Consider the following 16331-nt stretch of genomic DNA (forward strand, 5'->3'; position numbering starts at 1 on the left):
CAATAAATTGGTGCTGGCAGGGCATATAAGGAATCTTGAAGAACATAGGAGTAATGGTACAAGTTCTTCGAGCTAGTGATATGGTATTCGCTAAACCTCCGTCCCGTTAATGCCATATAAAACAAATCTAAACGTAAGTACCTAGTCATGTCCGCGGCCGCAGAAATATCCGACACGGGCCTATTCCCAGGCTAGGCCTGAATCTTTAAGCATAATCTTTTACGGTAGGAAAAATACTAACAGCGTATTGAACAATATTGGGTAAACAAAGCTTAAATATAATTTATTATGTTTTGTTTTGACATGTCACTTACGTTTTCTTTTCACCGTAGCTATCCATTTAGTTCTTTGATCCAATCCAGTGTGCTCTAAGAAACGCATAGAACGTGCAACGACTATTTATGCCATTATTTTTACAATTAACAACGAAACAACATTGATGCCCTATATCAAACATTACACATTGTATTATATTTTATTAGTTTTGATAGATGACAACCACAATCAGTGTCGATTTTGACCACCGCAAGCACTGCGATCGCTTTGCTTACCCCCTCCATGCACTTCGCACGAAGCCAATAGCCGATAGCTCATAGCTTACTAGCTCGCGGTGGGACCAGTGCCTATCGTCCTTCCGAATCACGTAGATACTAAAAAAAAATATGTTTTCTTCTGAAACTCAAGCAATCAGCTCGAGATCACTGAAACCAAATTGCACCACAGTACAAGTCCCAAAATAGTTTTTTAAGCATTGGATCATTGGATCGTATTAGGAAATAAATGATTACATATATGATTTAGCCTTGTATTATAAATTAGTATAATAAATTGAGGATAGGCTGTGCTCTAATGTCACAAGTCACAATAGATATACTTATAGGGTATCCTAGCATAGGTACTAATGCAAAATCTAAATATTTTTAAGGTAGTGTTCTTGTACATTGAACTCTGTGATTGAACTTAAAATTTCAGGTGCACTATAGATCTGCATTCTATAATATCTTTGCTTTTTGGATTTACCTTATTGTAGCCTTGCCTTATAGTTATTTACCTTGCTAACAGAAACCTGCAGTTTCACTGTCGTGTATACATGTCACGATGACCACAAACGGTTTCAGGCTGAGGTTATAATTCTAGACCTATCTGCCCTGTGTTAGTCGAACGCTAAACGACTCATGATTGTATGCAATATTGCATGACATAATAATCGCTTTAGGTGCTTAGTACTCAGAGCGCTTTCATTAGGTATGCAAGTTGTTTTTTTTTTATGGAGAGTTATAATCAAAGAAAGAAAATATATTTTCAATGGGAGAGTCATCTTTATTTCAGAGTTGGTCCCATAGTAAAAGTTGATCAATTTTTGTAGGAATAATTGATTGTTTGAGATAAATAAATAATAAATACACTACATTTAAATTGTTTACTTACACATACAAATGTTTCATAATTGACAGGTCAACATCCAAATCTATCTTGTGATTCTAGTGATGTGCAATGATAAAAAAAAATCTTTCAATTTTCCGATACTTACAGTTATTTTCACAACGAAGTTAATATTAAGTGCTATTTGGCATTAACTGAGCCCAAATCTAGTATTTTGTATTACTTATTTGAAGTAACCCTGTATAGTTGTATACCTACTGTGTATTTTGATTCAAACAATTTCAATATGGCGAAAAGAAGTACAAGTACGTACCTACTATCATACGTGTACGGATTTTATTTCCTTCAGGGCTTGTTACGGAACTCTGCCTTCGCGAGTGTGTGATTGACTACATTTTTTTGGAGATCAGTCCCGCAGCTGCCAGTATGAAAGGCAGGAACAGCTGATCCGGTGAGAGAGGACTCTAAGGGATTGTTTGCTCGTCTTAGGAAACGGGAGCAACAGCTGATGCTTTTGTATCTTTATTTGTATTGACTTCGTAAGGTCATCCGTGGACGGAGCTAAAAATATTGCTTTAAAAGATGACTTCACTGATGTAATTTATCGTCACTTATTTTTACTGCTACCTAAATGGTAATTTAGTCAACACCTATCCAAATTTTGACTGAACTATAGCGTAAACAAGATCTCTTATCTATACAACTAGGACGAAAATAGAGCCCTATATAAATTGTTTAATTTCTCATGAAATATATTTTTTTTCTAATTAAAAATATTTTGAGAACATAGAAAAGGGTCATTATGATTTTGTTCATAGTCAAACATGTGCTAAAATACCTTGTCAGTAAAAAAATACAGCAAACTGAAATAAATGTAAGGATCTGATTTCCACTAGAATTTTTTTAATTTCGCGCATTAGGTTATTTCCAGTACAGTCAAGTGTAGAAATATCGTACTCAAAAATATGTCCCATGGCATCTTAGTCCGGTCCGGTGTAAGAAAGAGCGGAGTACCATATTTATGAGACGATTTTGCAATACATATGTTTGCGCTTGACTGTACCTTTATTTAGGCTTTATCTAGGTAGGGCCAAATTGTTTTGCAGGGACTTTCTCAGTAACGAAATTATTTTTTATAGCAGTGCGTACTATTGTTTTCCTATTCGATTTCAGGCGAGCGGAAGAAACCGATTGTCAGCGTTCTCGTACGGCGGAGGAAGCGACACAGGACAATACCACAGACAATATGCTTCCCACAACTCGCTTCCTGCCGAGTGCCGACATCCGATCCGACTCGATACACTTAGATACGTGCACTTGTGATCATTTCAGTCTACATGGTGGGTAAGTTGATACTAAAAGTTATTCAAACAAAACTACGTTGATAATAGATACATTCGGCTTATGGTGCGCCCACACTGGGCTGTTATAAATGTTATATTATATTTATAACTACCAGTGTGGGATTGCTGTAACGATACTGCCAAACGCATAGCTTCGCATGCCTCTGTTATTCAGGAATTTATATTAAGCTTTGATTAGATTGATTACAGACTACAGCAAAAAAGTAGAAATTAAAAAATATCAACATTGTAGTGTCGTCTCGTTTTCTCACACATTATCGATTTGAAAGGGACGTCACTACAATGTTGCTATTTTTAACCGCCTTCCAAATCTCAAAGGAAAGGGTTCTCAATTCGTCTGTATTTTTTTTTTTTTTATTTTTATTTTTAACCGCCTTCCAAATCTCAAAGGAAGGGGTTATCAAGTCGTCTGTATGTCTTTTTTATTTATTTTTTTTTTATTTTTTTTAATGTTTGTTCCTCGATATCTCTGTCGTTACTGGACCGATTTTGAAAAATTTTTTTTTATTGAATGTATAATTGTATATGCATACAGATTGGTCCCATTTTTCTCAGAACCCAGTTCTGATGATGGGATCCTGGAGAAATCGAGGGAACTCCTCAAATCTGAAAGGCATACATATGGTGATTTTTATGTTTTTAAAGGAACAGCATGCATTTACGTACGGAACAGTGACATTTGGTGCAGTGGAACTCCTGATGATGATCAGAACGGAACTCCTCAAATCTGAACGGCACACTTATAGTGACTTTGGTATTTTTATAAGAACAGCTTACATTACGTCCAGAACAGTGACATTTGGTGCAGTGGAACTGCTGATGATGGTCAGAACGGAACTCCTCAAATCTGAACGGCACACTTATAGTGACTTTGGTATTTTTATAAGAACAGCATGCACTTATGTCCAGAACAGTGACATTTGGTGCAGTGGAACTGCTGATGAACAGTGAGCCGCCCCTGGTTAGAGTTCCGTTTTGATAATCATTATCATCTGTAAGTACTTCAGAATCATCCAAATTTCAAAATTGGTTCAGAAATGACGGAGATATCGAATAACAAACATTAAAAATATACAGACGAATTGATAACATAATCCAACATTTGAAAGTATTTATCACCAAAACCCCAAAGGAAGGCGGTTTTTTTTTCTTAAAAATTATTTAATTTGGATTACAGTATAATTTTTACTTATTTTTTAACCGACCTTAACAAAAAGATTCATTCCAAAGCGTTTCTTCTTAAGTACTTAACTTGTTCTTAAGACTCGATATTTATAAAAGAATGAGCATGCTCCGTTGAGTGTAGATTGCCTGTTCTTATTATTCAATTGTCTACCCATAACTCAGTGACCGCGTGCGATTGTTGTATAATCGTTGGACGGTTCGGTTTTCCCATGAGATGTTCATGAAAGATTAAGCAATTTGATATGTAAGGAATCCAAACTTTGCAAAAATTCAACTTGGGATTCGCCTACACGCTACAGTTTTTTATAATTTTATATTAAGCATTTATTGAATACCACAATAATGGGAAACAAGCATACACATACAATATTAATGGTATGCAGCACCGTAGCCTACGGGCACCTTCAACTCCAGAGTTGATAATTTTTAAGAAAAAAAAACCGTCGCCTTTCGGGTTCTGGTGAAAGTTACTTGCGAATGTTGGATTATGTAGAAATGTGTAGGTATTTTTTAAAACTGCTTTTAATGCTTTAATTATTAGATGGCAACACAAATGAATATGTATAACGTTAAGGTTTGAGGAGTTTCCTCAATTCCTCATAAATCCGATTATATTATAAGAAATCGAAGCTTGACAAACTTTGACTTGAAAACTCAATATGCTTAACAAACATAACTAAATAAATGTCACTGTTCTGAACTTAAATGCATGCTTTTCTTACAAAAATACCAAAGTCACTTATGAGTGTGCCGTTCAGATTTGAGGAGTACGGTTCTGACTATCATCAGCAGTTCCACTGCACCAAATGTCACTGTTCTGGACGTAAGTGCATGCTGTTCTTATAAAAATACCAAAGTCACTACAAGCGTGCCGTTCAGATTTGAGGAGTTCGGTTCTGACCAACATCAGCAGTTCCACTGTACCAAATGTCAGTGTTCTAGACGTAAGCGCATGTTGTTCTTATAAAAATGGCAAAGTCACTGTAAGCGTGCCGTTCAGATTTGAGGAGTTTGGTTCTGGCCATCATCAGCAGTTCCACTGCACCAAATGTCACTGTTCTGGACGGAAGTGCATGCTGTTCTTATAAAAATACCAAAGTCACTATAAGCGTGCCGTTCAGATTTGAGGAGTTCGGTTCTGACCATCATCAGCAATTCCACTGCACCAAATGTCACTGTTCTGGACGAAAGTGCATGCTGTTCTTATAAAAATACCAAAGTCACTATAAGCGTGCCGTTCAGATTTAAAGAGTTCCGTTCTGGCCATCATCAGCAGTTCCACTGCACCAAATGTCACTGTTTCGTACCTAAATGCATGCTGTTCCTTTAAAAACACAAAAATCACCATATGTATGCCTTTCAGATTCGAGGAGTTCCTCGATTTCTCCAGGATCCCATCATCAGAACTGGGTTCTGAGAAAAATGGGACCAATCTGTATGCATATACATTCAATCAAAAAAAAATTTTCAAAATCGGTCCAGTAACGACGAAGATATCGAGGAACAAACATAAAAAAAAAACATACAGACGATTTGATAACCGTCCTTCTTGAGAGATATGAGGCGACGGTTAAAAAAACCGTCGCCTTTCGGGTTCTGGTGAAAGTTACTTGCGAATGTTGGATTATGTAGAAATGTGTAGGTATTTTTTAAAACTGCTTTAAATGCTTTAATTATTAGATGGCAACACAAATGAATATACGTATAACGTTAAGGTTTGAGGAGTTTCCTCAATTCCTCATGAATCCGATTATATTATAAGAAATCGAAGCTTGACAAACTTTGACTTGAAAACTCAATATGCTTAACAAACATAACTAAATGAATGTCACTGTTCTGAACTTAAATGCATGCTTTTCTTACAAAAATACCAAAGTCACTTATGAGTGTGCCGTTCAGATTTGAGGAGTACGGTTCTGACTATCATCAGCAGTTCCACTGCACCAAATGTCACTGTTCTGGACGTAAGTGCATGCTGTTCTTATAAAAATACCAAAGTCACTACAAGCGTGCCGTTCAGATTTGAGGAGTTCGGTTCTGACCAACATCAGCAGTTCCACTGTACCAAATGTCAGTGTTCTAGACGTAAGCGTATGCTGTTCTTATAAAAATGGCAAAGTCACTATAAGCGTGCCGTTCAGATTTGAGGAGTTTGGTTCTGGCCATCATCAGCAGTTCCACTGCACCAAATGTCACTGTTCTGGACGAAAGTGCATGCTGTTCTTATAAAAATACCAAAGTCACTATAAGCGTGCCGTTCAGATTTGAGGAGTTCGGTTCTGACCATCATCAGCAATTCCACTGCACCAAATGTCACTGTTCTGGACGAAAGCGCATGCTGTTCTTATAAAAATACCAAAGTCACTATAAGCGTGCCGTTCAGATTTGAAGAGTTCCGTTCTGGCCATCATCAGCAGTTCCACTGCACCAAATGTCACTGTTCCGTACCTAAATGCATGCTGTTCCTTTAAAAACACAAAAATCACCATATGTATGCCTTTCAGATTCGAGGAGTTCCCTCAATTTCTTCAGGATCCCATCATCAGAACTGGGTTCTGAGAAAAATTAGACCAATCTGTATCCATATACATTCATTCAAAAAAAAAATTTTCAAAATCGGTCCAGTAACGACGGAGATATCGAGGAACAAACATTAAAAAAAAAAAAAAAAAAAACATACAGACGACTTGATAACCGTCCTTCTTGAGAGATATGAGGCGACGGTTAAAAATTAACTTTCAAGAACCTTAAAAGTACATATATACACCTTTTTTTGAAGATACCCATAGGCACTGTAGAGGGATGTACCTATTAGGATGTAGGTATGCTCCCAGCGTAGATGCATATCACCAAAATCTTGTCACTGAGTTTTTGTGACAATCATTGTGAATCTCTTGTTGTTTTTAAATGTATGGATATTTTGTACGATAGACGAGTACAAGGTCTAAACATCGAACAAGCCAGTAAAATAAAATAGGTACAGTCGACTACAAAGAGATGTATCCACTTTTTCACCTTATTGCATTGTAATAAGCAGTGACACCGCAGTGACAATTCGCCTTAACGTTGCAAGGTCAACAATTAACATTGCTAGGTAACATTTTGACGAAAACTACCGTTTGGGATCTTGGGATACCTACTTCGACCCTGAAGTTGGAAAAAAGTTGACAGTGCCAGATGAAACCGTAGGTATAAGTAGTGAAATTACTCACATGAATTGTTATCGACGTTATCGTAGTGAATTAGACCCTTTGATACCAGTCTGGTATGGTGTTCTATTCCAAACCAAACATTGAAGGAGGTCAGTCTTGTTTATAGTTAGGGGAACTCTCGGTAGCAACACGCGGCGATGAGTTCCTAGAAAGGCTAGTTTTTTACCGTCTACAGAGGAACAATTTATCACAAATTAATGACTTATCGGACTTTTAGTGGGACTTGTAAAAATAGGTGTACATAATTAAGTATCAATTTCATTTCCTACTTACATGCTTAACAATCTACGCTCTTCTAATTTTCTAATTGTAGGGTAGTTCTAATGTACGGGAAGTACGGTAAACTTCAAACGTAACTAAGTACCTACACATGTCGTAATTCGTGAATAATGTAGAGGTAGAGCAATTGTAGAGCGAAATTTCTCTTCCTGGCCTTCGTGCTTTCCCCGTAAATGTGGAAACTGTGACAATTAAATGGGATCAGAAAATAATTAAGTAATCACCCTAACCATAAATATTGTGTCCCATTAGACGCTGACTTTTTTATAGAACACCTTCGAAGGAAAATCTGTCGATGTCGTACCTAATCTTAGTTAAAATGAAGTAGGTAGCTAGGAAGGCTTATGTTCTATTTTTTGTCATATTGTTAAAAATCCAAAATACCTAAATGATAACGAGGCATATCATTAGCATTACGTGGAGGGTAGCAGGCAGTAGGGCACGCCACGCATGTGGCGCGGTGCCGGCGCATCTGGTGGCGGGAGGGGAGCCGCGGGGGCTAAAATTAGTGCCGAGCGCCACGTGCGTCCACCAGTCCGCGCCCGACCTCCACCACGCACGCTCGCGCCCGGCACAGTGTTTACAAGCAAGTTTACCAGCCACCGGTTACCGAGACCGAGTCCCAGCGCCGCGCGCAGTGTTAGTGCACCCAGTGACCGTGGCCGTCGCGACGGAGGCAGTTCAAGGAATGCTCATGGCGGGCGCGCTGCCTGCCGAGCCGGAGGGGCTGCTGGCGTTGGGCGCGCTCCCCGGCCAGAAGGACACCACCTGGACGAAACTCTTCGTCGGGGGGCTGCCCTACCACACCACGGACAAGAGCTTGAGGGAACACTTCGCGGTCTATGGAGACATCGAGGAGGCTGTCGTTATCACAGATCGGCAAACCAGTAAAAGTCGGGGATATGGATTTGTGAGTGCCTTTATTTATTTTGCGGCTTCTGTTCCTTCGGGAACGTTCAGTCAACTGAATGAAAACATAATCAGTATAATATAAAAAAAAATAACGTAAACTTTGTATTCTCTACGTCCCAACCCAAATGGTCTTTCAACAAGTGGGAAAGCGTTAAGTTTGAATTTAGAAATGGCTTCGTATTGTGATTGTGGAGCGAAACAGCGCGCATATCGCACGGTTAGGAGCGTTATCGCACCTCAATGCTACTAACATACCTACCTAAGCCACCGGCAGCTACGTGTGTATAATGTATTCCCATACCTACAAGCTGTATCGCAAAATTACATCAAACACGGAAGTCGTGCCCTCCCGCGCAGGTGGTTTGTGTCGACACGGGCTGAAGAACACTCCTGAATTTGACACTAACATCGGTTGCCAAATGTTTTGGGATTTACTTTGAAAAGGCCACGTCATGCTTCTTGGAAGAAAACTGAAAAAGAAAATAGCACCTAGAAATAACATTTTTTTAGCTTACTGAAACTTTTTGTCGGTCTACGTAGATTCATGGACTGAAGGATTTTTGACGTTATGGACATTGCAACTTATAATTTCCAACTTCTTTTACCTAAACAAAAACATACCTATCATGCTTTTATAAGCATATAAATTATGAACACTCACTCACGTTTCATGATTTCACGACTGAAGCGACTGAATGCCGATGCCGGTGCCATTTTTTGCATGGAACAGATGCAAGTGAATTGTCCCATTTGTTCAAAACTGCGTGAATATAATAAATTTGGGAGCTTTGCAAGCGTCGGGCATGAGAAATGAATCACAACCCCATTTTCAATTCTCGGGTACAGGGTAGGGTGCTCGAGGGATGGCCGCTGCACCCCTGTGGCACAGAATGGCTGTAATAATCGCAATGCACTGCGCCTGTCACACTCCGACCCGAAGCCTAAATTTCGACGATAAATTGTGGGATTTCCAACTACATTATGTAGCTATTATTAAAAGTTAACTGTTACAAAGAATGAAATAATTAAATAGGTAGCTTCACACAGACAAGTTACTGCGCAATAGCAAAAGTACACGTGAATATTTGATAGGTCTTTGCAGAAAACAGGAATGTTAGTAAGGGAAATTCAGCTCTGCGTTAACTATACAATACAACCGTCAGTTACACGAATTTGACGTAACCTTAACCTTAATAGAATTCTCAAACTTCTTATTAACTTCTTGCTTCTTTAGACGAATCAATTCGATCCGTATTTACGCAGCTATCTAATTAAATCTAAAAATTACACAATGCAAAAATACTTCCATTTTCTTTGCACTCATAAGCTTCCAATTGCCTTTCAATACAGTGCTGATCTTACAGCCACTTAATGTCTTAAAGCCTTTACATTCATTGCCATTTCCCTTTGAATGGAGGCTTACTTGGATAGGTTGGTTGCTCGGTCGGCGGGCGTGCTTGAGTGGTGCCGGGAAACAAAAGACATCCGATACCGTGCGGGTGGTTGCTGTCGAGACTTCGGGAGGGAGCGGGGAAAGCACAGATGTGCCTCCTATACTAATTTAAAGCTAGATTAGCGCTGGTAAAGAAACAATTAGGAGAACATGAAATTGATTTACAGAGAATTTACATGTTGAAACGAAGGCTAAGCATACAACTTATTAGCCAGGTTATTTCTAAAATAGGCCCTTGAGGCTTTGTATTAAAGATGCCGCAGACATTTCTTTGCTTTATGCTTGTGAGATGTGTTCATGTGTTCTTAGGAGAAAATCACCTACTCCTTGATAATTATAATCTATATAATGCAAAAGAAAGATCCTATACAATTCAGTCAGATTAAAATACACATTAAGTCAAATAAAAGGCTAAAGTAATTAAAAATTCATGAAAAATTAAAGGATAAATAGTTATTTGTTTTACAAGGGGGCAAAGTAGTTGTTTAACCGCACGTGCCAATATTGATACCTGAGCAAGCGAAAGATTCCAATATTGAACCGCGAGCGTAGCGAGTGGTTCAAAAAGTGGAGTCTTGAGCGTTGCGAGGGTATCAAGGCACGAAGGTTAAACAAACTTTGCCACCGAGTGAAACACAAAATTTTTCACCACACCAACACGAACAAAATACTGACTATAAAACATCAAAATAAATCAAATTCATCAATTTATTCAATATTTTTGATTCAAAATCATCATTTATAGGGTAAAATCTAGCAGACATATTAAGACATCGGGTTAAAATTTGCATGAAATTACTTTGCCCCCTTGTGGATAAAATGCAATTTTGCTATCTGTTTTCGAATAGCAAAGAATGCCTTTACCAGTTGGTGTGGTGAAAATTATTTTAAAACCCCCCACTTGAGTTAATTATTTAGCTAGACTTATCTAATTATGGAAGAATTTAATTTAACAATACTTTGTTTATCTGTATACTGTCTGTTTATAAATTTCACTAAGGTTTAACATGCTTAACCTTGAAACTTCCTAACATTAGATTAGACAAGTTTATTATGGATTAAGATTATTTGTTTACACATAACATACCTGTTCCACATGGCATACGAGCTTTGCCTGGATCGTCGTAGGAATCGCAAGGGACCGGCTGTTTAGTTTCGCTTATCCAGGTTTTCCATTTATCCAGTTTTCCACTTAACCAGGTTCAAATAAAACGTTTTCTCACTTACAGAGGCTCTCGCTTATAGAGGTTGTCGGTGCTAGTAATGTCGCTTATAGAGGTCAAATAAATATGTATCTTTTATTTAATATGCATGTAGATATAAATTAACAAAAAATAGGTTTGTGATCCTGACTTCAAAAAGCAATAGGTAGTGTAAATAACCCACAATACTGTTATACAAAAACAATATCTTTCCTTTGTTATGAAGTAACTTATATACAAAATCACTCCTAATATTTATTTATGCAAGAGAAACCAGTATGGTTAAATAAATCAATATACCGATTGTACTTTAATGACAAAATCCGATTGTTTTTTAATTTATCCCCAAGAGATAAATACTTGATTGTGTGCTTAGGCATTGCTTATCTGACAGCACGGTACCGCACCGCAGCTAAAACTAAACTGAACGATGTGTGATCTCATACAAAATATATAGTTTAAACACAAACCATAATGTTAACGAAATAAGTTACCCTCCTTGTGGCGGTTTATTAAAAAAAACAAAATTTATAACGCCAAGCTTTTCCACTCATAGAGGTTTCGGAGACGACTGCTTCCAGTTGCAGAGGTAAAAATAAGAAATTTACAAAAAAATGGATTCCACTTATAGAGGTAATTCGGTCCTGAGGGACTGGGACCGAGAACTTGGGTAGGTTTTCTACTTACCCAGGTTCCACTTATCCAGTTTCCACTGTATTAGCGATTGAGCGCCATCTAGCCGAGCGTTTCCCAACGGTGTAACGCCATCTAAGGCCACCGTACCTTTTTCTCTAGGGCTTTAAGGTACGTTTTTTTCTTAGACTTTATCCGTCTATACGGAGTTACATAGTCTAGTTAATAAGTACCACGTCTTATCAAGATTCACAAATTAAGGTATCGCTATCGCGATACCTGAGCCGGTCTTAAACTTGTCTCAAGGGCAGGACCTTTCTTCTCAGTATCTTGGCAATAATCTTACCTTCATCTTCATCTTTATAGCATCTCAATATTCTCAAAGCAGTTCTTTTGTTAGCAAAAAAATTAACTTTCCTCCTATGGCCTTATGGGTGACGTAGAAGTCAACTGAAGCATATGGGTTCAATTAATTGTGATATAGGCGATGAGCTGGCAACCTGGCACTGCAATGAGTGCAATGTCACGATTTAATATTTTTTCATCTAAAAATATAAAAGAAGAAACTGACTGACTGACTCTAACACTGACTGCGTGACTGATATATCAACGCACAGCCGAAACCGCTGGTCCTAGAGATCCCAAATTTGGCACGTAGATTCCTTATAAGTTGGAGAGGAGCACTAAGAAAGGATTTTTCAAAATTCACATCCTAAGGGGATGAAATGGGGGTCCAAAGTTCAACGTTTGAATAAGATTGCTATCAGTACGCGGGCGATGCCGCGGGAAAAAGTTAATTAAATCCATAAATTGCTAAAAGTGAAACTTGAGCAGTTTCAGGTAGTCTGGCCCCCTTTTGAGAATACAGGCGTGAAATTATTGTATGTAATATGTAGTATATATACATTATATATATGTTTTATCTAAAGCATCATATTCAATAGCAGTACCTCAACAACTTTACATTTAGCTACCCATTTAATTTACACCTTAATTAAATTACAAAGAATTCAATGATCAAAAATGGTTAAGTGGATCATACTAATTAAGCTAAGCCTCGCTTCTTGACATCAACATTTTACTAAAGTACATAATACAATTAATACATAATGTAAAGTATTCTGAACTACGAGTATTTAGAAAAAAAATGCAAATACCAAATATACCAACGGTTCTCCGATAATAGGATTTTTGTTCATAGGTGTCCAGTCCAATATTATTTAAAATGGATTTTTTTTGAACGACTAGATATCTTTCGAATACGCTATTTACTAAAATTGTAAGTACATAAACGTATAATAGGTTTAAATAGCAGTAGCCATTACATAAGTTCAAAGTTGCATTGCCTCGCGTTTAGTTTAGTCCGGTCTACGGTGACTACGACTCACTGTTATGGCTTCTTTCGTTATCTGTTAGGTAGAAAGAAATGAAACAATAGACACGTATTATGGGTTTCGGTGCCACATTCCCCCAGAAGGGAAAATAATAGGACTAAGGAAAAATTCTCTTCATAGGAGATAGGAGGACACTTTGAGAATTTTCCTAAGAACGGCATATTTAGATAATTGTGTCGCTTGACTTCAAAACTGGGTAAATCCATTGTGCTATAAGGTTGATTATCTTTCAGATCATATTATATTTTTATATATTCAACCTTAAAGCGGAATGGATTTACCCAGGTTTGAAGTTAAGCGACACAATTGTCATGTTCATCTATATTTCTTTGGCCACAAAAAGGTTAGCTTTATGTGATTGAACTAAGAAGGATACTTCTTATGTTGGAACGGTCCGGGTGCGGTTAATTTATCCAGATTATCCAATGCTTATTTTTACAAAGAAAAAAAAATGACGTATTGATTCGAATCTTGTTTGTCTCACTCAAGATAATTAGTTTTCAAACAGAGCTGTAAGAATAGGTGCCAGTATCGGTAGAAACCAACCAGTTGATCAGGGAAATACAATACACAAACAAGTCTTATCTTATCCGATTAGGTAATATTTATTAGTATTCGCTACTCTTATCAATATGTGAAGGTTGTAATTAAACTCGAAGTTTAATTATGTGGCCTTGAAAGTTTTAATTCAATGCGTTTACGTCGAGTTCGTGGCAGGTAATTTCATTTATTTTTCCCAAAAAAAAAAATTTTTTTTATACAAATTGTTTTGCAGTCGTGGCAATAGACGCAATCGCCGACATAGGTATTCTCGGAGAAACATAATATTTAAATATGAAATGTAATTTTAATAACCACCTTTTATTAGGTACTTATTACATGACATGCCCATGGTTGGGCAGCAAAAATTGAAAATCATTTTATGTAGCACGAATAATTGTAGAAATTGCAGAACATTCCCAAAAAGCGGAAACATTCTTGAGAATGTTCGCAGAACATTCCCGCAACATGCAATTTATTATTTAAACAAGAGAATATACTTGAAATAATGTTTAAATGGGCATAATATAAAACTATATGTTATTATAGGTATAATATTGTCTATTACAGTTATCTATTTTGTTGATAATTAAGTGATAAGTTACCTAAATTCTCACTATACTTCAGGGAACATTTCGACTTTCAGACTTCCCAGTTTTAGTCCTGACTTTTTTAAATTAGGTACCGAACTATTATTTCTTGATGCCTGTTTTTGGTCATGCCAATATATGTATACTTAACCAAAAAAAAAAACAAACAAAATAAAAACGAAAAGATCGCTGTCAGGATCGAACCTGAGAACATCGGCATACGAAGCCAGCGCACTACCACGGGACTACGTCTTGACTTGCTGAGTTCGACGAAATTATGGTATAAACTACGAAGTTACTAAGTATTCTGATAAATTCTCGTTCTCGAGAACATTCTCAGAAGTTACCGAAAATTCTCATGAGGAATGTTCTGCAACTTTGGAAACTTCTCGACCGTGCATTGCTAAGCACGATAATGCACGACAGATGAAGTCGATGAATTAAGATGAAACCCATATTTTATGACAAATTAATAATAATTACTTGAAGAAGGTGTAAACAAAGAGCACTTGGTCCAAAATACCTAAACAGAGGTAGAATCAGCGAGGCGTGGCGAGAGCTACAAAGTAATGTTCACGGCGATTGGGCGGCTTGGATTTGGGCACGCCTCTCGACTCCCATCCACAATGCGTTTGCTTATTTCACTTCGCATTTCTTCTGCTAAGTAAATAAGTTAGTCTTAAGTAAATGTGTTGCCGTTTGGTAAATTATCGTCGTCATCATCGTCGAAGTCGTCAACGCTTTAGATCGAGAATGTGTGATTTGCTCTCATTTTTTAAACCCCGACGCAAAAACGACGGGGTGTTATAAGTTTGACGTGTCTGTCTGTCTGTCTGTTTGTCTGTCTGTCTGTGTGTGTGTCTGTCTGTGGCATCGTAGCTCCCGAACGGATGAACCGATTTAGATTTAGTTTTTTTTGTCTGAAAGCTGAGTTAGTCGGGAGTGTTCTTAGCCATGTTTCATAAAAATCGGTCTACTATGTCGCGGTCGGGGGTTTTTCAAAATTCTAATTCATCAGAATCAATTTTCTTTAAAAACTGCCACTGATGATGGATATAGTTTTTTTTAGGTTTAGGCCTTTAAGGGGCACTCATTTTGAAGTTTAGACTACATTAAATTTGTAAGCCACACTCAATCTAAAAAAATGAAACAATGTTCTATATTTTATCAAGTTATATGAGATCATATGAAGTAGGTTATCATTGTAATTTATTTTAAAAGGAGCAACTAGACCGGGAACCGAGAAAATTGATGTTCACCATCAACAGGACAGGAGCCATAATTTATCATTATAATGATAATAAAACCTCCAACTGATTCCGTTGTCTACACTACTGACCGACTAATAATTTAAACGATTTATAATCGTGAAATAATAATGACTCAAACGTACTTATTGACTTGATCTTGTGAGTTTTGGCACGAGTACAACTATTAAGAGTCATCTGAACATCTTCTATTGTTTACTTTCGATCTGCCAACGCGAAAATTATTTGGCTAGTTTATTTGCTAATTCCGAACCGGTATTTACTCGTACGACAGAAACTGTACAGTTTTTTCTGGATAACGTGGTTTTAGCCATAAAAACGTCGGTGAATGTGGGTCATTCCAGGACTGATAATACCACTGGTTATATTATTCCAATCCGATGAGGCACACGGTTCGCAACAAACCAATCTAAATGTGACTTCGGCATTATATTCAGCTATTCGTTATCGCAGATCACATTTTGCTGGTTTTGTTTAGTATGCGATATATTGATAAGCGGTTGGTGTAATTCCAGCTTGTTGGTTAGGTAAGGTGTTATAACTTATCGGGTATGCCTTGCCTTCTGTATAATAATGCTAATTGTGTCAGATAAGTAAAGTAGGCGATAGTCCCGAGCGGTGCGGTAGCATTTTTTCCACCATAGGATAATGTGTTATTAACGATAATGGAATGAGTTGATAACGGAAAGCCAATTGGTACGATATACAATAATTTGCATAACTCATATAAGTATGCGACATTAGGATAATGTATCTAAGTAGGCGTAGAAACTAGGTCCATGGGGTCCCAGCGCGAACAAGCTGTTCACAGAAATCGCGAAGCGGCTAGTTGAACAATTATATATTCTGTGGTTGAGGTAGCTAGTGACCGAAGAGCTGGCGACTTCCTCGCACAACGTATCAGCATTGCGATACA

The 16331-nt window shown here is 37.5% G+C and overlaps 1 protein-coding gene across 2 annotated transcripts in view; it reads left to right on the forward strand.

Moving 5' to 3' along the window:
• The first annotated feature begins 7868 nt into the window (after nt 1-7868).
• Nucleotides 7869-16331, forward strand: part of LOC125225838 (RNA-binding protein 24-B-like) — a 45146-nt gene continuing 36683 nt past the window's right edge. Inside the window, exon 1 of one of the 2 annotated variants that reach the window (XM_048129697.1) lies at nt 7869-8333. In XM_048129697.1, the coding sequence (XP_047985654.1) occupies nt 8112-8333 (222 nt within the window). In that variant the 5' untranslated portion in view covers nt 7869-8111. The remainder of the gene's footprint in view (nt 8334-16331) is intronic. The other variant, XM_048129698.1, reaches the window with a different exon arrangement.

This window comes from Leguminivora glycinivorella, chromosome 4 (genome assembly GCF_023078275.1).
Source record: "Leguminivora glycinivorella isolate SPB_JAAS2020 chromosome 4, LegGlyc_1.1, whole genome shotgun sequence".
NCBI classification, from domain to species: Eukaryota; Metazoa; Arthropoda; class Insecta; order Lepidoptera; family Tortricidae; genus Leguminivora; species Leguminivora glycinivorella.